The sequence below is a fragment of the Silene latifolia genome, chromosome 9, assembly GCF_048544455.1.
Source record: "Silene latifolia isolate original U9 population chromosome 9, ASM4854445v1, whole genome shotgun sequence".
Classification (NCBI taxonomy): Eukaryota; Viridiplantae; Streptophyta; class Magnoliopsida; order Caryophyllales; family Caryophyllaceae; genus Silene; species Silene latifolia.
Genome location: NC_133534.1, coordinates 9043261 through 9067597, shown reverse-complemented (window position 1 = coordinate 9067597; position 24337 = coordinate 9043261). Strand labels below are relative to the sequence as shown.

Genomic DNA, 24337 nt, shown 5'->3' with positions numbered 1-24337 from the left:
GATCAGTCAAAGTTTATTTTGTCAAAAAAAATTGACAGGGCATATCTATTGGTAACTCTCTCTGTTACGGTCTTAAAAATATAATGCTCACAAAAATATTAACTCTCAAACTCATTTAGGTTAGAAAATAATTGTCGAATTGGTGTTATAAAAGAACATTTTCAGAAACTTGACAATTTTATACCCTTTTATATCACATAGCACAAAATCTTATTGTAGAAGGTTTTCTCAAAAAGACCTCTCACTACTGATTAAACTAAGAGAAACCGGGAGAGATGGTTATGACTTTATGAGAGATCTTTTTAGAAAGACCGTCATAAGCAAGATTTGCTTATCATATAGCTACTTATAGGGAGGTCACAATTGCAAGCGGCAACTTTAATCTAAAACAAGAATTTCTAATAAATGGAATATATATTAATGTGAAAAAAATGTGTCGTTCGAGAGAACTGTCCTTTTGGTTGAATTATATAATTATAATTCATTAGAAATAATTAGTTTATTTGTACTTTCATTTGGCTAAAACTCGGGCTTGGCCTGATTGTGTCTGTCGTGCCTCAGGCCGGGGCTTTCCTAGGCACGGGATTTTACCAAAAGTTGTGATGTGGCCCGCTACAGTAACCCGGGCCATGTCATGCCGGTCTCAGGCCACCCGTCGTGCCCCATCCAGGTTGCCACCTCCAGAACTAGCAGACGAGATGGTTAATGTTGTTTTTGTTTCTTGAATTGCACATAGAATAATACGAGTAGTCAATTTTTCTTAACAAAGTCACCATGTGGTGTGACGACTTTTATTTACCATGTCGCCACAGGGCGCAACTCTTTCCTGATCCCAAACCCAGCCTACATGAACTCTGAATTGATAAATAGTTTCAAAACGACCCAAATTGATAATTTCTTTAATCACATCAATTAATTTGAAGAAAACTGCCTCTCAATGATCTCGTAGCCAAAAAAAATTTCTCTGTTTTTAAATCGTACCATGTCACCTGATCATGTCTATATAGTGATTACAATTTCGGAATGGTAAGGTCCAAATACTTAGAAATAAAAATGCCCCAACACTTGGGAATTGGGATCCAATGGAGAACCTCATAGAAATGTCCGAATGTTTGTACAAAGACGCTTACAAATTACTCCGTACACTATACGACCACAATCAAAACTCACATGCCAAGACACTCGGTACATGTTTCCTGAAGGGATTAGCAAAATTTCGAGTGGTAACTAAACACAATAACGGACAAGCTAATTACGGCGGCTCTACATCTTTACACTAATCTCCGGTACATTTGATAGTACATGTTGAAACCACTTTCTAGTATGTATTTTGTGGATCAAACCTTCTTCCTTGCCGTCTGTAGTATGGAGTTTCATCGATTGTTCTCCTCACATATTCCATGAAGGGTTGAGGTGTCCGCGGAGATTGTTCATTTGAATTAGCCGGGCTATGACGTTCAGGAGTCCTAGGTGCTTGATCACTTGGGCCTGCCGGAGTAGGCAATGGCTCGGGTCCACCAGGTCTGTCCAGGAGACATTTATAGATAATAAATGTCAGTATTAGGAGAGCTAAACACCCTGCAAGTCCTTTCCACAGCGTTAGAAGCAGAATCGTCGCCTTCGTGTCGCCTGCATCATAGCTGACATCTATCTCTACTCTCTGACCTGTAGGATCGAGTACCATACAACAATAAGAATAGAGCTTTAATCCTAAATTGATTTGGGGTCTGTTAATTGAATCATCAATCAATTGAAACAATGAATGATAGTAAAATAACAGCAAACGATAGAAACTGAAAGTAAAACACGATAACTAGTCAAGATACTAATAAGCTGGCAGAACCTCGTGTGAAAGCACGACTTATAAAGTAGACTAACCATTGGCGGGTAGAGTAAATATGAGTTTGTCTCTGAAACTCTTTGGTTTTAATACTTTCACCTGGAATATACACGGTAAGCGACAATCAGTGAGTTGTTCAAACCTTTTGAATTGACCATTCCTCCAATAACCCATATCTAGATTACAGAGAATAATTGAGGTTACATAATTTCTGAAAAGGTGGAAATAATACCTCAAAGTTTGAACGGAAAGCTTCTTTAAACAAGTTCCGAACAATCAGCACATCTCGTTTCAACCAATGGATGCCAACATCTGTATGAAGCAAATCTGATTCATTAATGTATGGAAAGAAGTGTAGGCCTAGTTATATTTTGCTCCGCTCCAGTGAATACGAAGTACCATACTCCTTATCAGGCTCATCAAGTTGAGTACCATACTCCTACTTAAGTATTTCATGTACGACGTACCTGTATTACCCAAAATTGTTAAGATGCTTCTATTGGAATTAGGTGTCAAATTCAGCTGCAAAGAATCCTGACAAAGACAATTGTAAATCACAAACTTATTTGAGGTAACACGAATCTTCATTTTGGTCAACAAAATAATAAGAGAAAAATGGAAAAAAGGAAAAAGAGAACATGATAACACATTCTGCAACTATTGTTTAAAATGATTGAGAAAACAAGTAACCTTATTCATATCGAGGACAGAAAAACCGCCAACAAAAAGTGCAGTTGCGGAGCCTGACACTTCATGAGCTTCTCTTAGTTTCGCATGAATAGAAATAGATATGTCCTGTCTTTTAAATGATGATTTGGGTGCAAAATTTGCTAAATGTTCTGGATTATGAGGGAAGAAATGACAATATGATTCACCGGTGTTGAGGTCCCTCAATGGAATAGTATACCTGCAAGCATTGTAAATTAGTAACAGGTTAGAGAAAATGAGTAACAAGGTTGTTCACAGAGTCAACAGCGGTAACAAGGTTGTTCTTTTGTTACACACTCTTTTAGATGGCCATACCCGACAAAGGAGGGATCCACCCGACAGTCATAAAGAACCTCCACATTTTTGCTTCGAGATCCAAATTTTTGGACACTGCATGATGTTGAAGAGAATGGAAATCATCGTAAGGATAGGGCATATGCATCTTCACTTATGTTAACACAGAGTGATTCAATTACAACAGCAGAAGTCATATATTACATACGGAGTGTAAAATATAAAAAAATACATTAAAAAAAAATCAGTAATTCCCATCTCTCCCAAGACTTATAGTCCACTGTCATATTCCTTCCACCGCCTTTTCTCTTGTTGTATTCCTTTTTACAAAGTTTACTAATTCTTTCCATTTCTCTTTCTTCCCAGTATATAAAAGTTTACTAAGTGGTCCTAATAATACCTATAACAAAAAAAAAATGTTAATTAACCAATCTTAAACTCTACCACAGATTTACATGTCCTAAAACAAAATGTCCCATAAAAATATAGGTTCAACCAAAAAAAAAAAGAAATATAAATTGCAAAATCTAAGGTTAAGGTGTCGATAGCCTAAAAGTAAACAAGTAGATCAGTGTGAAGGGGAGGGAGTACATGACAAAGTAAGGTGAGTCAAAAACCTGAATTTCACTGGAAATTTATATCCTTCTGGAGGGACAAAAACATTGGTTAAGGTGTCCTTCGGAGCATCAACAAATATGATATCCCTATTCATCACTTTAGCAGTTGTTTCAAGCTTCATAGTGGCACTTTGAAATGCAACTATTCACAATAAAATGCCAATGCAAGAGTTATTGCTAAAGAATTAAAAGCAGTAAAATTTGAATTTCACATTAATAAAAAAAAATGAGGTCTACCTGATGTTGTCCCTTCTCCAAATGCTGAAGCCCTGCCAGATAAAGAGTCCACATAGAGCACACTTTCATTGACACTTGACCACTGACCCACTGCTTGATTATCCATCCCTACAACACCAGAATGAAGAAACAATAAACCAAATTAACCATCAGATCCTATCAAAATCAGATAAATGAAATCTAGTTGTTCAAGTTTTTTTCTTTTTTTTTTCTTTTTCTAAGTGATTCCAGTCTTATGACTTCTTATCTCTCAACAATAAGGTAGCAGTCCTTTTTTTGCCTGATGTCCTTTACACTAATTTATTATTTAAGTCATCATTATGGGACTACCGCTTCTTTTTGTTTAATAAGAAAACATCGGTGAATCTAATGTACGAGGGGTACTTCACTATCACCAACACCAATGTCCCTTGAGATATGACGGTAGATGCTGGTTAAGAAGGTGACGAAAACGGCTGAAGAAAGAGATGGACATCTCTTTACAAACAAATCTGGGTTTCTTATAAAAATTAATTCTTAAATGGAAACCGAAAAATAATAATTTATTAATAAACATTCAGTAATCATAAACCACATTTTATCGACTTATTACTCTATTTTCACCAATCTATTGCTAATTGTTCATCAGTAGATAAATATTTCATTTTTCATACTTGGGTACATTTCAGTGTTTTCTAAACAACCTTTCCCCTCCAAGTAGAGGAAGGAGAATAGAGGAGAAAATTTGGGGAAACTGGAGCCAGCAATTTTGGCAGAGAAGCAGACCAAGGATGAGATGAGGACAGATTATAATGAAACAAGACAAAAAAAAAATTTGTTGGCCTAACATGAGAAATATATATACTCATGAAAGATGAACGAGCTAGGAGGCTAGGAGCTATATGTGCAGTTTTCACATCTTTTAAGTTAAATATTTGTACCTGAGGTCCTAAACATTCCCATATACTCCGTAATTCCGTATGTATCTATATTATATGCACACCTAATAAACTGAGACATAGTCACCAAAAAGAACTTAGTAAACTGAGACATCAACAATAATATGAGCTAGTCAAATCATCAACACATGGAGGTATAAGGTATGCACTAGCTTCAAATTATAAAATAACCAAGTTTACCTTCTACGCTAAAATTAACATAGCTTCCAGGCAGCAGAACAGGATTTTGTGGATGTATATGAGCTCCGACAGAAATCTGAACAATTGAAAGGAAAGCCATAAAAACCTTCTTGCATCAAGTAAATAAGCAGACTTAGGTAAGCAATTACCATGATGTAGTCCGATTTCTCCACTCTGCCATTCATTCTAACGCCAACAAGAGCTCTACCATGTCGCACAGCCTTGGGGATAAATTGGAGAAAGAAAAACCAAATTTAGATAAGCAGAGAAGGGATAAATAAAAACATACTACTCCGTCCTGTGACTCCTGTCCATTCCAAACTACCCATTGGACTCTTCACGGTATATGAGACGATACTTTGACCACGTTTGTCTTCATTTATGTATTATTTTTCTGATGTTGAGATTATAATTTTCTGAAACTTGTTTTTTTTTATACAAATGTAAATAACTTCAGTTTTCTATTTTTCTTATTTGACTAATTATAATCAAGGCCAATATTTTACAAGTTTGACTTCAAATAGTGAATGGGTAAATTGAAAGGGATTGGAGGGAGTATTAAATAGGCTTACTTTTTGAAACAGTAGCTTATTACAGAACAAAAAAAAATTCAGGTAACGTTCTTATGGCGACATCAATATGTCTAGAAGTATTAAAATTCTACATCATACCTTGACAATAATACTGCCATTGTCCTGACTGACGGTATCAAGAGCAAGAACATCCCGGTAGTTGCTCTCAATGTTGAAGGCTACCACATTATGAGCTTCGTGAAAGGGATTCCCTGACCAAAAAGAAATCCAATTGTGAACCATCGCAGTGCTTTCACCTCAGTAGTTTCTAACCAAAGTTGACATGAAATAAACATACCCAAATTGTCATAATAATGTAGTGGAAGTTCAACTTTAGCACCAACAGCAAGATTAAGTACAAACATTGCTGACTTCCTAATAAACCTGATCTGAGCAACCTGTACACGAAGCACATTACCAATTAGTAATATTGATAGTAATGGCTTATAACAGAGTCCATTAAACCCTTGAACTCTGCAAAATAATGATCAACACGTGGACATTTATCTATTTCTAATGGAGCAAAAGATGCAATATTCTTTGGTTTTGGATTGTTGATGGAATAGAACATAAAATGGCTCACCAAACTGCTGCAATTTCTTATTGTAAAATAGCAGTCAGCTGATGCAATTATTGACGCGATTTCATCATGGGCCATCTGTAAACAACCATTTTGTGTTATGTTAACACAATGGTAAGGTTGTGTATATCCAACCCCCCTACCTCGCTATTTGCAGGATCCCTCAAGGCATGGTGGTAAACTTATTGTATGTATAGTTGATGAAATTGACATATGAGCAGAAATTTCTAACAAGAAGGCCATGCTGCAATTTTCACACGCCTACCTCAGTAACCCTTACACAAGATGCAACTTCTATTCTTCCAGTGCTGTGATCTTTAGCCTGGATGCAAGCAAGATTCTTGCTTTCTGTGGTTTTTATTTTACTTCCAAATATAGAAACAATACCCTTTGGCAGTTCATCATCTCCACGACCACAACAGCCCAATATAGAGTAAGAAACAGTTCCCTCTTGACTTTGCAAATCTCTTTTGCTTTGTGATCCAGAATGTGCAGGCAAGAGATTTGATGTAGTGTAATGTGGAGGAAGAATCCATGTTATTGGAATCCCTTGAGCAAGAGGAGGATCAGGCACCACCATTATGGAAACCAATGCACTGTAAGATCTGGAATCTGAAAATGAACTAGGAGATGGGAAATCGCAAGAAAATGTAAGTGCAACCTTGCTCCTTCCTCCAGACCTGAATGCACGGGAAAAAAGAGTACGTTAAAACATGCCTACTTAGTACCGATGTAAATTTGACCCTTATGAAATTCAAAAAAGCTTAGTCAGGCATTGATAAGCTATCATAGGAAGCAGTAAACCTTTTCTTGCTATTAATTTTGGCCTTCAGGTTGTTACTGCTACATATATTTAATCTTATTTTCAAATACTCCATAGGACTTTCCTCTTTAAGAGAATAGAAACATCCTCAGATACAAACTTAAGTGTTCTATACAATGCAGATATATCACAATAATGGATTTAGGGGATTCCCAGTTTCAAATATTGTGCTAATACATTGTTTGTTTTTAAGCTAACAAAAGATCAAAAACCATTTGGCACTAACACAAAAGAATGCAAGATTTGGGGTCAATATGCCATATGATGCTTTTCTCGGCTTCAGCAATCATGCCTCACAATAAGTTATGGAGTGCTTTGCTTAGTCGGCTAAATTGACAAATGATCGATTGTTTGTAAGCAGTACGTCCATGAATCAAAAACATCAAGCAAAGCAAAGGAAATACAAGAGTTATGCAACTGGAGTCTGGAGCACACCTTCCATACAGAACTTTCATAAAGTTGATATCATACTCATCCTGATAGCCACCATGGCCAGAAAGGGGCAGTCGGTAATTATCATGCATGTCCTCAGTGGGATGGAAACTCAACACCTAGTTACAGGCAGAGTACCTATTAAGTATGGCCATTAATATGACATTATCAAGTAGGTAAAATGAAATATTGTCATAAATCACCTTTTCATCCTCTATAGTCCACTTGTAGTTCTTACAAAGCTCATAAAATGAGAGCAGATCACCCTAGAATGATCAAAGGTGTCAGTAAAATCTGAAGATCATTTAGAGAAGGTCGGTAACAAATAAACCTAGATCACACTTCTCTTACCTCACTTAAGAGAGGAAAAATTGGTATGTCACATCCCACACAGAGTTCTTCACTTTGCACATTCAGGATAGCTGTAGTTGGAATTCCTACCTTGACATTAGCATACGCTTGGCAGAGAACTCTACGCTCATTCCCATAAAAAGTTGCCACAATTCTCTGGCAATAACAAATACAAGCAGAAGCTAAAATCAAATGCAGGTTCTGATCAATAGCAACTAGTCACTCAAGTGTAAAATAGAAAAAGAAGAGAAATTAAAGTGCGGGAGTGTTTCAGTTTATCCTCATAGCAAACCATCTACCATATAAACATGAAATCAGTTTGATTTTTATCCCTATAAACGCAACAAAGGTTCAATAGGTACATGCAAAAAAAAATTAATCTTACAGCAGTTCCTGGAGAGATGGCAGATAGCCGTCCAAAAGATTCCCGTACCGCCACAGTACTATCATTCATACTTGTGTACTCAACAAAGGCAGCAACTTGGGGTCCTCCTTCCACAGTAACCTGAACAGTCAGTCAGAACTAAGACTATTGAACTTAAAAATTGCTAATTCATAAATAAAAAGCAAAGAAACACCATAAAAATCATTGCATTCTTGTGTTGAACTTCCCATGATTACTTTTTGATTGATTTACTAATATTCTTAATAACTAATAGCATCAAGCTCATACCACATAAGAGGCACCAGGCACTAGAAAAATATCGCTCGGGTGCATCACAGGAGAATTATAGACTTCAACTTTAATGGTCTGACTTAATATCTCCAGACCAGATTGCTGTCTGGCTGTAACCTGGATTATTGTTATCAAATGTAATACCCTCGTTATCATGTCAGTAAAAACATTACTGCAATGAACAAGCAGTAACAGATTCCAAGTTGTATTATGAAATATAGAAACTTACAAAGAGCGTGGTCACTCCAGCATATCTGCCATATATTGTGAAGTTAGATGCACTACCGTTCCCATCGTCATTCTTTGACAAAGTATGATTGTCTACAAGTTGAATGTACTGGTCTTCAAAATGTACATGAATGTTCATGTAAATATACTGCAAAACTCAAATATGAGAAGGTTCATAAAAAGTTAGAGAGCATATTATTATCAGCGTATTTTAATTTGACCATTCTGATATAAAAAAAAAAATTCTAAAGAAAAAGAAGCTGAGGGACAGCTTTATCAACGAATAGTTGCATTAATTCACTTGTTTTCCTTTTTGTCGCTACAACATTGCATTATAGAGCCCCTCAACTCCTCAAGTGTTGACTAAACCTATTGTGTACAAATATATATATATGAAGTTCCAGTGAGATCATTTTTTTAAATGAGATCTTCAAAAGCTAAGTAGAGAGCTTCGTGTATTTTTGGTGGTCTCACGATAGATTTTTTGACGAGCAGGTATGGTAAAAAAAGTCAAACCTGCGAAGAGTCAAATGTATATCCATCATTCGTTCCAGCAAGTAGAACAACAGAAATAGTGCTTCCTTCCTGCACATACCCAATTATACGTCATTTATGTCAATTACACATTACATTACAATGATCACCATCGATATTCAAACATACCCTCAGGCTTATAAGATCATCCGACATAATCTTTATCCAGTCTACATCAGCAACTTTGACCTGAGACTTGGACATGTCAGTATCAAACATGGTATATCATCCATCGGAAGATTAAGAGAAGAGTAAGAGAATAAGACACAAACAAAATGGGAAGTTAAAGAAACACACTGCAACATTTAATATTTTTCAAATTTAAGTCGAAGACTATATAATGTTTAAATTTCTTGAGGGGTAAAAGTTGTGGTATAACAAGATGAACAGCAATGGAAATGGTATATCAATTTGGAAAAGATATTAGAAGCATGATACTAAATAACTAATACACCTGCAAAAGAGAACCATAGCCATAAGCTGATCTGAAGTATACGGACCGATACTTGATAGATAGCACAACGAAAATGATAATATCAATTATGACCGAACCAACTCAGAACAATCCGAACTCAATCTGAAAAAGCAGGCCCGATGATGAAACACGATAAAAAAGGACCATAACCCCGAATTAACTAGAAAGGAGTCTTGATATATCTCAGATTTATAACCTCGAATATTAAGGAAACAATAAAGAAATAAAGTTGTAAAATGAAGTTAATACTATAGCATAAACAATTGATATAGATATTTTCTTCAACAACATACCACCCTGTAATATTAATTTAAGTTGACCAAATGCATCATGCGTGAAATAAAACTGAACTGAAATAGAATTCGGCTCGAAATAGACCCAAACATAGTTAGACTTGAATGAACCAAACTGAACCAAGATAAGACCCAAAGCATTCCAATCTAACAAGATGCAACCGAAACCTATCCAATTGACTAGTGTCAAATCTACACTCAGATATGTTGTCTGTGTCAATATTTACTTGTCGACCAAGAAAGAAAAGCAAAACTATTATAGAGGAACAATTGCATGAATCACTAGCTACTGGTACTTTTTAATTACAAAATCAGCACATTAACAATGTAGGCCTACTCTTATGAGGTTTCTAAGGGATCACAGATAAACTGACGGAAATTAACAGCCTTGTTCACATGATAAAAGTCTTTTCCATTCTGATATTAAAAAACAGTCACTTCACCGGAGAAATTACCACTGAAGCAGCTGTGAGTGGCGGTGAAAGTCCTACATCATAGACAGTAACAACTGCCGATCCAACACTTTTAGGAACCAAAGTTAACCGTGAGCACTGTAGATCTTGCGCAGGTTGTAAAACTTCTACAATTCGAGAATCATTTACAACAGCATCCAGCAAGCAGCTACCTCCAAAAACAGAGAGATTCATCTGAAAACAACAAATTCACGGGACTTGAAATTAGAATAAGAGATTAGTAGCAATTCAATAATAAAAATAAATTAAAATAAATTTCTAGCCAGCTTTCATTTAGATAGAGGCGCCTCGATAAATTATAAAAGCATTGCTCACTTGCGCCCACACATAATAAATCGTTATCGTGACACCATACACATTAGGAAATAGGAGCTACTACTTTACTTCCCAAGGAGAACCTTAAAGTGAACATTATATATTTAAGCCCAACAAACACATTCATAGAAGAATTAGATATACCAAAACCATAAACTCTGTACACCAGACACGTATACAGAAAAAGAAGGGGAATATCGATTAAAGGCTTGGTCATAAATTAACTAAAAGAGACCTATGATTCACACACTGAATAAATAAATAAAAATTAGTTGTACCCACCAGAGACACACAAGCAACTCTACAATGAATTAATAAGCCTTTAGCAAAAACAAATTACCTTTGCATTGGGATGGAAGAAAAGCAAGCAGAAATCCGGATATACTTGCATGGTTGAAACAACCTGGATTTATGAGAAATTTAAAATATTTATTATTTCTTCTAAAGACATAATAGCTTGTTTGGGTCACAAGGGACCAGTTGATAATGGAATGACTAAAGTAATACAAGGGCATATTCATTTGAGTACATTTGCTAAAGTTGCCCTCTTAGGAGGGAAGGCGGACTTTTGTTAGCATTAACGGCTGTCCAGGACTATCGTGGATGTCTTCGTAGGTATGTTATTCATACTCGAGAGCAAGTGCAAACAGGGGTACATGTTGGTAAGCCGGACAAACCCATTTTTGTGAAACATGTTATTTTCGTAGTCTTAAATGATGTGCATAAGTTTAGTATCGCCAAATTGAAGTGTCACAGTAACACAACTTCAAAGCCTTTATCCTTTTACTCCGTCTATGTTTTCAACAACGACTACATTTTTCATTATACCTTGAAAAGTCGCAACACATGATATGTAACTTACTTGAAGAGAGATAGCATCTGTAAGAACTTTCTCAGATAAAGAAGGAAAGTCATTGAAGAGAGTCTTTTGAACCAAAGCACGAACAACACACTACAAAAGAAAGTACACAACACAGATGAGAATCAGATTAAAATCTGACATGTAATATTCCTTTTGTTTATTATTGAAATGCCACTCTCAAAAGCTGAACTTAGACATAAAAATCAACTTTAACGTACACATCAATGTCAAACAGTGACCATAATACATAACATTATCAGTAAATTAAAAAGATGGTGAAACAAAATAAAACACTTCCAGGCTTCTAGCACCCTTATAAATGACTAATGTGAAGATCAATGAGCAAATAAACCATTTGTTAAGAAAGCAGGCAAGCCTTTTTTTTAAAGAGGTGCATGGTCTAACACAACATGTCCTGTAGCTCTTTATTATAAGGGACGATGAAATTAATCCAAGGCAACAGAATCGGCAGGGAAAATTAGGCTACAGATACTTCTTCCTGGAAGAGTCACAAACTAGCAAGATGGACAAGCCTAAACCATGATGAACACCCCAAAGTCCCAAACATATAACAGTCAAATAAAAGAGCACCAACAACAATAACAATTATTTGGATATAATTGTAGGAGAGAAGTGGATAAGAGGGGACAAGAATGAAGAAAATGTAAACGGGGGGAAAGCAAGGGGATGGGAAATGTTATAATGATGTTTTCCTTCCGAAAGTGTCCTATGTTGAAAGGATTTTGATTTGACTTTTTAGGAAAGAAAGTGGATTCCCTCCTAGCCATTTCCCTCCAACCCAACTTTCTCACCAATAAGGAAAGGTGTCCCCAAATCCCCTCCTTTTGCTTCCATCCAAAATTTCCAGAGGAGAAGTTATTCCTAAACTGACACAGAATTGACTATCCTTTGTTTTTAAAAGGTGGCGAGTCACACCGTAGCGACAAGAGCCAGAGACAATGAGGCACAAAGAATGCAGTGAAGGCCTAAAACACAAAGGTTCACCGTCTTTGAACACAAACTCTAGTTCAATATAAAATATGGATAACAGAGCAAAAGGAGGGTAAAATAAAAGTATTGGATGAAGCAAATATGGATTTGCATGGTAATGCGCATCGTTTGTTGCGCGTTATGCACAAGGTGCACCTGAGGTCCCGGTCTCCCCGAGGGTCTAAGATAGTGCCTCACTAAGTCTTAAGCTTAAGCGCACTTAGGCACTCTCATTCAAAATAAGTCGTTAACATGATGTAACGTTTGAGGCCATCAATGAGAGGAAACTAAACGACAAAAAAATTAAACATCAATGGTAAATGAAATAAGAAGTATTAACAAAAACAGCAGCTTAAAATAAATAAAAGGTGAACAAAAATCATAAAATTGCAGAAAACGTTCAAGGAACTGATCCAGCATGTAAATGGCACCAGTAAAAATAGCACCACAGGCAATAAATTTAATGGTACCTGGCCTGATGCATTTTTTAAAGCTAGATATCTTTCCCAACCTACGACGGGTACTTCACGATCATGAGGTTCATCCCATGATGCCAGGTCTTCACAATTTTTCAACTCCCATAGCAAAGGAACAGAAGAGGAGTTTGCAAAGGCTTTTCCTGACATACTAATCCCAACTGCAGATACTCTAATGGTCCGTCCATTTGCTACGGTTACAGGTGTGGAGCGAAGACGTCCAGGACCACGGTCAGCTAGGATAGCATTTTGTACGACATCCAATTTGTTGACTGCAAATGTTACATGTTATAATGTAGATAAAGCAAGCAGAAGCCTTATATTTAAAGTTTGAAACTCCTATTCCCCCGGCGTATCTCAACTCAAAGTAACACAGAAATATTTTATAAGAGAAAGCACCATGGATACATGTTTTCTCCACCTTCAGTAAATACTTATTGAGATGAGAACTTATAGACTTTTATCTTTCTCAATTTGGTAACAGTAAGTAAGCTTCCATATTCTTTGGCGCTCTCTACACGGAACAGTGCTGTTTTTTAGTCATGGATACTGAGTACTTCATTATTAGTTTCGTGCACATGTATTTATTTTTCTTTCACATTGAGGTCTAATTTTCCACTGCTCAGCACATTTACCAGCTATTGATTTTTTTTTTTTTTTCTAATACATGCTATAATATCAATCGATAAATGATAGAACATATCAGTTTAGCCAGTCCTTTCATAAGTCGATTAGTATATAGCAGATATAAATAAAAAAATATTACAAAATAGGCACAACAAGCATCGACACCACTTGAATTGCTCTCTATGATAAATATCAATGTGGCCATGAGAAAGTAACCCACCCAAAATCATGGGTTAGCTTATTAAAAAAACAGTGGTCGGAGGATAAGAGACGAACCAGGTTCATCAGCTAGCACCACAATTGAAGAAGGAAAGCTGCATTCAAGATGCAACCTTGTCTTAGCTACCACAGGTTGTGGATGGTCATCTCCAATCAAATTCCCACGTTTGAAAACGACTGTCTGGAATAGATTAAGAAAATTCATATAATAAGGAAAAGTTTGACATCAAATAGTAATATATTTAAATATTAAAAAAAAAAAAAGGACTTACAAAGTTTCCAGCTTTTTGGCATACTATTCTGTATCCATTCCCTTCCAAAATAGGGACTTGGTAAACAAGGCCTTCAATGTTATGAGGAGACCGTTCATAATGAATATCCACAGTTTCAACAAAATCAACTCCTTTTCCCCACCTTCTGGGTCCTCCAACAAGTATAACATCTAAAGAGGCCCCGGGTACAAGAAATAATTCATTTAAAATTCCAGATAGATCATTATTTCCAACTTTCTCCAAGTCAAACCAATAACCACCAACCTTATTACCATCCCCAGCTTGATGTAAAGTAACTGGTAAAAAGGAAGCAATCGAAGCAGATGCCTTCAATAGAATTTGCCTGCTGTAACCAAAATCAATAGGCTTTGAAAAGGTTGCATGCAAAATCGCTTGACCAGGACTAGAGGCATAAAGAGAGATCCAGGAACAAGCAGCTTGATGATCAAGGTCGGAACGTTCAACTTTTTTCAGCTGATTCTTGTGAAACGAGTCCGCAGTGTTGTTGAGTACTACAAACGAATCACTTCCAGTTGACCACTTTACAAATAAATGGAAAGCGTCACACTTATGGAAATAGTCACCTGCGAGGGTTTGAAATTATGTAACGTAAACAAAAACTTGCCAATCATAACGTACAACAGCTCCATGCAAAAGTTATCAGGGGTCGTTCAAGGGTTGAGTCGTAATACCATTTGATGTTTTCATAGCAACAGCAGCATAAAGGTTCGACTGAACAACAGTCTCTACAGGAAATTTTGGAAGCATAACCATAGATGAAGGGATGGCAACCTCAATCATTACCTGTGATGAGATTAAATACAAAGGAGCAATAAGTAACTGAAGACAAAAGGAACCATTTCAAAGTCACGAATATGAACCTCCACGTGAAAATTTTCAATCAAGGGAGCCATAAAAAGCAAGAAAAATTACTACGGAGTACGTACAAAGTATAATTAAAACTCTAGTAGGAAAAATTAGCATGTTTGGCAAAGAGAAATTTTCACATCTTTAAAGTATATAGTGGGCTATTGGTATTTTTGCTTCCTCGTAATTTTTTTTTTAAACAAAAAAAAGGCAATGCGATAAAAGGGATAGAGCCTAGGAATAAAGAGTATTCCGCAACTTCATCTACCAGACCAGGTAATGGTAAGATGGATTTCTACATGTAACATACTCATATCCCAGCACCATAAGTACAAACCATCAGCATAAATTCAAAAGCTCACTGTGAGCTACCTCAGGTGTCAATTACTCACAATTTACTTTCGACTGAAATGAATCATAAAGTAGTACAATGGTTTAAAAATAAGGAAGTGGTAGCGGGTGTGGTAATCTTAGGTTTAAAAGGGGCAAGAGTGTATTGAGGCAACAAGGACCCAACAAATTCGATAGTGATTGCAAACAGTTATAGGTCCATCAAATTCAGTTGGGTCAAGCTCGGGTCACGTCAATTTGAAGATTCCGGTCATATTTGTGTAATGCAATTTCGGGTCTCAAGCCAATCTAACCGGGTCGGGTCAGTTTTCCGAGGTTTTGCAACAAGGTGCAAAGCGCAAAAAAGGTAGGCGCCTCATGCGGATGATGGCATGATGCACATTATTATGCGACCAAATTCTCATTTTCAAAAGAAATTTTCCAGATTCATGTGTATCAAAATACATTTTGTGCAACAAGTCTTGAAAACATATAATCCCTTCGTTTTTTTATTTTCTTCCCACTTGTTTTTTCAGGGTAAAACCGTAAAAGTTATCAAACATTGACCATAAATATATTGGAGAGTAAAAATCATTAGGGGTTTTCTCACTTGTACCCTCAGCTATTTCGTTTTTTAAGGTATTCCATAACTCGACTACGAGTTCAAATTGAACTTCTCTACGAGATCTTCAGTTTGAAAACAAAATCACCGCTTTATAAACTCGCAGCCGAAAGTTATGAAAAGCCAAAGTTTTACTTCAAATAAACTTTGACTGACCATAAATCCCATGTAAGAGTTCAGAAAGTGGTGATTTTGTTCTTTTCAAATTCCCAGTCTTTACAAGATCTTTGGTTTGAAAAAAATAAAAATAAACCTTTTCCAAACTCGTAACAGTCAAAAAAGTTTTGCAAAAAGTTAGGGGTACACCTTTCAAAACAACATAGTTGAGGGGTAAACCTTTCAAATCCAAAAACATTGATACATAAAACAAATATTTACAGTTATTATCGCAAAATCTTTCACAAATATTATTTTCAACAAAAAAAAGTAGTAACATATAAAAGTCTGTCAAAGTTATGTCATGAAGACCACGTAAAAGCAAATGGGACAAAAATAGAAAAATGGAGGGAGTGACCTTCACTATTCCAACAACGATGAAAAAAACAAGAAATAAACAAAAGAGGAAGAGTGATCCGTGATTCCTTTTTCCTATCGAATAATGAACCAATTTTCAGGATCAATATTCATCCTTCACGGAAGATTCTCTGAAAGAATCTAATATCTGACAAATAACTTCTGCATTTCAATTAAACACATTTGTTTGTAATCGTATCTATAATTAAAATCCAAAAGATTTACTTGAGTGAGTAGAGGTTTCAGATTTATTAGTCACTAATTCGTCCAGTTGAATTATTTTTAAGTAAGCATAACATCTTACAGATTTACTTGGGTGAGTAGAGGTTTCATAGCTTCTGCAAGAAATAATATGCATAGACAGCAAATCACTGTTTACACATCTCATACAGTCACAAACATAGAATTGACCTAACATCATAAACAATTGTCTCATAAAACATGGTAATTATCACGAATCATCAAGAAACAAAAGCATATTTTAAATGTATCTCCTTAAGGGACACTATAAAGTGTAATCATAGAATTTAGAACCCGAAAATCTTTACAAAAAAACGTAATAGTATAGTTGTATATAAAAGTTGTCACCTCATGAAAGTTGAGACTGTCATATACTGAAACAACTTTAACAGACGCTTTCCCAGGTCTCTTAGCCTGGACAACACCCATAACAGATACAGATACAATGCTATCATCAGAAGAAAGCCACTTATAATCAAAAGGTGTTTTTGCACAACCTACAAAAACAAGAAGAATAAAGTTAAGAGACACAAAATCCAGTATTAAAAAAGACGAATATATTTTAGAGGACAGAGAAGGTGGGCTAGGTTAGAAACCTCCAACAGTATGTAGCTCTGCCTCTTGATAAACATCTGGCGACCAAGGAAGCAGAAGAGATGACAATAAAGTATTCCTTCCTTCATCTACAGACCTCACTTGTTCACAAACCATAATTTCTTGCACGACATTCATAATCTGTAGCCAAATGTCCACATTCAGGGATCATGAGTCTCAAAAGGGAGAAGGTGGGTGTAAAAGAAAATAAAAGTAAAAACAAGCCAAAAAAACAAGTCCAACTACGCTATTGCTAACCTAAGTGGTGGCATGGTGCCCCTTGAAGGAAGTATAAATTACACGTATAATTTTTTATTAAAAACCTCAGAAGGTGGTAGTATTGAGCAAATCCTAAGACTTATCTAATCAGCTGGAAAGAATCTAACTGAGCCGGGAGAGCTATTCTTTCATACTTTTGTAAAAAAATTCACAAGGTAACTCATGGCTCATTAGTTTATGTTGTTTTTTGTAGACCTCTTATGACATTATTCGTGCTTTTCAAGGATCCATTATTGGTCATGTATGAGGAGGCTATTTGGATTCCTTTTGGCTACCCTTAACTAAAAACTGTAGCAGATCCAGCGACTGAGAGGTTGTCGCTGAGTTAAGTAGGTTAGGAATCCAACCTCTCCTCTAGGAGTATGATGACAATTGTATGGATGGACCTATTTACTTCTGTATAACTCCAATTTTGACGTGGAAGTTAAATAACACTTCTAGTAACCTTGCAAAAACGATGAAATAGGGAAGATATGTCACAGATTGGTTTATATAAGGCATTTCCGCACTTTGAATTGTGGTACATGTACAGTAATTTCAAGCTACCCCTGTGTCATTTACTGTTTTTAAAAAAAGCATCCCATAAAAAAAAAAAGTACTATTTTGGCTGCAACAAACAATACTTCAAAAATTGTTAGTTGTTGGTAATATTGGTATACTTAGCAAAACCAACCCAACCCGCACCTGGCTCGATAAGGTTGACTCGAGATCCGAAACACAAATCTTAAGGATCCACCCTTAAAGATCCATTTCAAAAACATTAGTCTGTTATGAGTCCCAAGAGTTCCACGTTTCATTTTCTGAAGCTTTGATATACTCGGAACCATATATTTCACCAAAATGGAAACCTGACCCTTCTTATTATCGTAGATATTACCAGCGATAGTTTGAAAGCACAAGTATCCATCGCTCATTTTATATGGATATCACATTTAGGTGTCACCCCATGATGTCTTTTTGTATATGACATCACCTCTATGCTATCCTTTTGTACACGGGCGCCCATCCTCTTGATGTCACTTAATTAATTTTATACGGAGTATCTTACTTGTCAAAAAGAAAAAGAAAATATTGGAGGATACATTAGGACCGTGATTGTGTCAAGTAATCTCTGATCCCAAATTCCTAATATACAAATCCAAATTTTCTTTCTATAATAGGTTTGACAGTATGGTAGTAGGTCTTTTGCCATAGAGTCAACCAACTACATCTACACGTCATGAGCACTTGTTGCCTCTTATTTTGCTCTTGTTCCGACTTGCTCTGCTTGTGATACTAGAGAACTTGAAACTCAGATACCCTTGACAGCACACATTTTTTAATATTAATTACAAGGCACCCTCCTTTAAGAGAGGATTCCTCTGTGAAGTTTGACAGTGAATCTTGTTATATATTTGGGTACTCGAAGTTTTTGGAAACTCTTACACTCTGCTTGTATGCTTTTCTTCTTTTCCCCTACGAATAAATTTTATTCTGGACTGACCCAAGAAAAAAATGTGTAAATAGAAGCACTTTAATGTGCCCATTAGTGTCAATATGAGGAGAACATAGAACGACAGTAAAGAAATATTCACCTCCTTTTTTTCAGGGTGACTGGTATAGTAAGTTAAAGAAGCTGACAACTTTCCAAGTCCTTGTGCAATTGGCTCCAGCATTCTTGAATTCTGCCACCCATAATTCGCAGCAGTACTATCTGGCACCGAAAAATTTCTCCAATACTCCGGCTCATAATAATCCAGTTGCACATTTTCATTCTGCATTCAGATGCACTAGCATAATTCATATGTATCACATAATAATCCGAGATAGAAAGGGAGGGTTACTAGTTTAAGGCACGGGACTGGATAGTCAGAATCAATCTCTCTGACTACTAAATATTGGGCAACGCACTAATCTCACAAATGAAGAATAAGGTACATATAAGAATAAAAGGTGAAAATATTTTCGTATACATGTTCACGTGAACTAATAAAAGGAATGAGAAAAAAAAATGACATGAAAATAATAACCACCAATAGATGGGAGAGTTATCTTAAAATATACAAGCACATCCTGTAAGAAAAAACAGAATGCAGAATTTCGGCTTGATCTAATAATATTCACATGTTTAATTGTTTGATAAATTTAAGAAAATATATTAGTAACCAAAGACGAAAGAGAACACGAAAAGTACAAGTACCAGTGTAGTATGAATCACTCGAGCCGTAGGCCCTCGGGAAAACACCTTCACTTCAACAAGATAATGTCTGCCAATAACAACGAACCAACGGCCATTTGACACTACGGGTTCTACCCCCTCCAAAGGACCGCCATTTATAGATATAGGTGACAAGAATAAATAAATATGATCTGGCACGACTACATTCAGAGATGATATCTGGACATGTCCAGCAACCCTGATATCTTCAACTACAATACTTGTTTCACCTAGGTTCATTGCATGGACTATGCCCATCGAATAATCCACTTGAGCGATGGATGAATTTGTTGAAGACCAACGGTGAAATGGAGAAGGCAAAGGCACCACTGAAGGACAAAAAACCTCACTGTCATGAAACAATTTATCAAAGGAATCAAAAGATAACCTCCTTGCAGAAACTATGCATACATGCTTACATATTTTACAATGGACCAATAAAGGCCAAAGAACAGGCTACAAGGATCATATGTGAAAGCATATAGATTCGGAGGCACATCTTGCAAAAGTGGAGGTAGACTCTTAAAGCGTGTTTGTTCCATGGTGTGATTGAAACGAAGAAAATGAAGAACGAAGAGCAGAAGGGAAGGGAAAAGAATAAAAGGTAGTCCCTCCAATCCACAATATTCCCTCCCAACATTCCTTTTTGGGACATCTTTTTTCATTTTTGTCCTCTTTGGGTAGGCTTTTTCGTAAAATGACCACCAAATTATCCTTATTAAGCCTAACACTTATAATTAAATAACCCAAACCCAATTAAAACCCTCCCCAACCTCCTCCCATCATTAGTCATCCCCCTCATTTCCCCTCCCTAACAACCACCTCTCCTTCCCACACCTGTCGCACCTCCCCAACCACTTAATTATCACAGTCAACCACCATGAGACCACCGAATCTCTTCTCCTTCGTGCGGTATTGTTCCTCTTCATCATCATAGCCGACAATCTTATTGTCATCTCTCGTCGCCGACAACCTTCCGATCCTTCCCCTCATCACCCACACATAAGCAACCCATGATGAGCGATCCAGGATGCTCCCCCCTCACCTCTCTTCAGCAACATCCATCGTTATCTCTCCTCCCCTAGCCAGAAACATCATTCCCTTGCCAGCCACTTGCCAACGCCCACTACTTCTCCATCGCCAACCATAGAGCCTCCTTCCAAACCACTCAACCAAAAGCCAAACAAAATAAAAGCTTGTTGAAATCTACAACCTAACAAATATCAAATGTAAAGAAAATAATTTTGGCACTACTCAGTAGTATTTCCCCTGGTGGCAGCCAATGGTTGGATCAGTGGTGGCTTCCCTCTCTAATGAAGGTCAAACATCAGTCACTGTTTATTGCCAACACTCACTCCTGGCCTAAGACAATGATCCCAATACCACTAAAAGACACAATTCCAAGGTAACAAGGCCAAGTCAGGCTGGCTATAATTATAAAAACATATGGCTAGAAATGTGTACTTTAGTTGAATTTACATGTTAGCAAGCTATGCTCTCTTTCCTAGGGCCTCATTTTCCATCACCTCATATCCCGCAATAATTTCGGCTGTATAGGTGATATTTTGAACTATTGGTTGTCGCTGTCGAAATATCAATATGTAACATACCGGCCACATTTTCATGCTTTGCAATAATCTAGGGGATCTCCACATCATAAGCACAGTAAGTCGGTAACAAACATAAAATACCACACAAATCAATATGTAAGAAGGCCATGGCATACAATAGATGAAATCATGAAAGGCCGAGTGTGAATAGTTATGTGACCGGAAAGAACTGCCATATTCCTTCATGTCTCGACCATCAGATGAGCCATGAAACAACATAGTCAGGTTAGATAAGAAAAAGAACCTTGAGGAATGTTGCCACGAATGACTTTAAGGCTATAAGGCAGTGCAGCACCAACAAGAACAAGGACCGGAGACGGAGGTTCCAGTGACATAGCTTCAGCTACCGTCAAATGAATCTTATCTGTCATGCTATCATACTCTCTTTCAAACAAGCGAACCGAGACAACTTCCTGGCCTATTTCAGTTCCCTTGACTACCAAGAGGTCTGAATGCACCCCCTGCACAGAAGTTTTATATTAGATTATGAATTCACAGAAAACAACTAGACCTCTACTGAGCATGGTAGACATACACTATCTTCAAGCTTTGTCTGAATTTCTAGGTCGCCACAATACCCACTGCAGTCGCTTAAGGGAGAATCGCTCAGAGGGACATGAACAAGGTGATGAGGTGACCCATCACTTTCAGGCATCAGCTGCCACACGAACCGCAATCCCACCAATGAGGAGAACACATTTTCTGCAGAGCAAATCTTAGGTGAATACCATATGTCCAGATAGTATCAATGCAAATTTACAGGCGATCAACTAAACATAAGACTATAACTTCAAAAAAACTAAACATAAGACTATCAAATAATTCATCAGTTTAATAACGTTCTTCCCATTTTAAGGTGAAATAGTGACACTTCGATTGTGAAAATGCTTAAAAGGTAAAAAAAAAAGTATTATATGATACAAAGATATTTACATTAGTTACCAGAAAACAAATCCCCAAAAATACATTAACAAAAAAAGTTAATACATTAATGTGAGATAATATGGTCAAATTACTGTGTTCGAGACTGCATAAAGTCAGATGGTAATAACATTGCGAAAGAGGAGGTACTAAGATAACAGAAACCGAAAGTATTATTACAGTTTTTAGAGAAACATGAGATAAAAAAAACTTCAAATTCGAGGAGACTACAATGTATGTAAATAGTTCATACGGAGTATATAAGTAGCATCCACTTGTGATTCTAAGTTTTAAAACAGTTACACGCATGAAACAAGTATGCAAAGTAGTAATTTTATCAAGTAGTCAGCAACTTATCACATAAAAGCTGCAAAGACCTAAGAGTGACCATGTGCAGTGACTGCATTAGGAAACCACTGCATCATCAGCATTTGAAAGTTACCTTGACTGTCAAAAGCACGCACACGTAAAGTCGCAAGACCATCTAAATCAAGTTTAACCGAGCTGTGAAAAATCTGGATCCTGGTAAACATATCAATGTACACTTTACAGCGAACAACCATTCCTGTGAGAACATCAGCAGCATAGATTGCTGTCTCCTTTCGTCCAGCGTAAGGAGCAATTGATTGTAGCCGAGCACTAGTTGAACAATGATTGCTTTCATTATACTCAGGCACAACAGATAAGATGTCGTGATGATCCCATGACCTATTAAAAATCAAAATAAAAAAGATAATTAAAAACTTCAAATCTCTCTCCTCCTCAAAAGTCTATTAGCTTCAATATTTATATATTTACACAGGGACATGCTGATGGCGAAAGAAGGAGAGACGGAAAAAAACAGGCGCGCAATCTAAACAGCAAAAATACTCAAAAACCCAAATATAGCAAACCTGCTTGCTTGGTTTACTTTTTCAGGCACTAGAAATGTGCCTCACTAAACCGCCTACGGTTCACGACTTCACGTACTATGACGTAGCAGAGTGTCGTTCCATATTACAATGCAGTTTTCACTTTTCATCATGGTTATCCTAAACAGCCTCTTTGTGGTTTTGTCAGAGGGTTAAGGTATAAAACCCCAACACCCCCCCCCCCAAAATCTGAGCCATTGTGATAACGGTGTCGCTGCCACTAAAAATGACAATAAATGCCATTAATCACAGACCCTAAATGTAGAAACGTCGATAAAACACTCAACACTAGAATTAAGTGAATAAGAAACCCAATCATAGGCTTATAGCAGGCCATTATTGTAGAGCACCAACGAGTACCACTCCAGCTAATGCACAACAAAATAGCTCACCCACAAGCACCAACCTAGCTTATTATTAACAGAAGCTAATAAAAAGGCCTGAAAACCGACACTTAACATCAACATTATTCGACAATCGTAGCTTAACATCAACAACATTACCCTGATACCTATAAACCCACCTCCCCAATAACCCCGCTAAAGCACTAAGTGGTGTCAAATGTACGCAGTCTTACAACTAATAATCGACATAATCCAAAACACAATAAACTCCAATCAAATTCGAGCAGACAAATTAATTTAAAACAATAATTAAACATTAATTAGCTAATTAAACCAATTAAAAAAACGAAACGAACCATTTGAAGCAACCGTCACTAGCAAGAAGACGATATTCAACAGGGTGCGTCATTTTAGGGGGTAAAAGGATGTTGACGTCAGCAATGTGAGGTCCAGACAGAGACTGGACGCCATTGTTGAGTGTACTGAGCACGAATATAAAGACGAGAAGTAGTGAAGCATGGAGTAACATTGTGAATTAACTGAATTGAAACCCAGAAATTCCAGAAATGAAGAACCCTAACTAACTGATTAAGGCATTTTCAATTGAGTTTAATTGGGGAAAGTGAGTTGAGGGTTTTGGGAGGGGTTTGATTTTTAATCGAGGACTACTTATTTGCAACTTTGCAAGGGGTTGCTATTTCAAATTGTTTTATGGGAAATTTACACTTGTACCCCTTTGCTATGGGCTAATCTAACTTATACCCCTATTTTTCAGGAAAGCTCACTTATATCCCTTTAATTTACTAGTTATTTTCACTTATACCCCTCAAGTATAGACTGGTCTCACTTGTACCCTTACTTTTAAGGAAAGTCCACATTCAAACATCATAATACTAA

The 24337-nt window shown here is 36.7% G+C and overlaps 1 protein-coding gene across 2 annotated transcripts; it reads right to left on the bottom strand.

The window, feature by feature from the left end:
* Nucleotides 1-1072: 1072 nt before the first annotated feature.
* On the bottom strand, nt 1073-24094 carry LOC141599015 (nuclear pore complex protein GP210). 2 transcript variants are annotated; one of them, XM_074418881.1, is made up of 36 exons: nt 23797-24094; nt 22628-22893; nt 21800-21966; nt 21509-21725; nt 19637-19983; nt 19032-19211; nt 17181-17319; nt 16933-17081; nt 14705-14816; nt 14013-14596; nt 13798-13921; nt 12889-13166; nt 11429-11518; nt 10907-10969; nt 10234-10425; nt 9140-9199; nt 8993-9061; nt 8478-8624; nt 8246-8365; nt 7958-8077; nt 7573-7728; nt 7425-7487; nt 7225-7340; nt 6232-6646; nt 5685-5784; nt 5486-5598; nt 4964-5035; nt 4815-4890; nt 3697-3804; nt 3460-3601; nt 2864-2938; nt 2531-2747; nt 2308-2374; nt 2073-2152; nt 1879-1939; nt 1073-1665 (listed from the first exon to the last, which is right to left on the bottom strand). In XM_074418881.1, the coding sequence occupies exons 1-36, from the start codon at nt 23967-23969 to the stop codon at nt 1319-1321; spliced, it is 5805 nt and encodes a 1934-aa protein (XP_074274982.1). In that variant the 5' UTR covers nt 23970-24094; the 3' UTR covers nt 1073-1318. The 2 variants fall into 2 exon arrangements, with proteins under 2 accessions (XP_074274982.1, XP_074274983.1); XM_074418882.1 differs by having other exon boundaries at nt 19637-20003; nt 23797-24078.
* Between the last annotated feature and the right edge of the window lie 243 nt (nt 24095-24337).

Bases quoted from the DNA above. Each gene is read 5' to 3' on its own strand.
- LOC141599015 (XM_074418881.1), bottom strand. From the start codon at position 23,969: ATGTTACTCCATGCTTCACTACTTCTCGTCTTTATATTCGTGCTCAGT. The intron at 13,922-14,012 runs GTAAGTCCTTTT...AATCTATTCCAG, and splicing joins GCCAAAAAGCTGGAAACTTT to ACAGTCGTTTTCAAACGTGG. The intron at 10,970-11,428 runs GTAAGTTACATA...TCATAAATCCAG, and splicing joins CAGATGCTATCTCTCTTCAA to GTTGTTTCAACCATGCAAGT.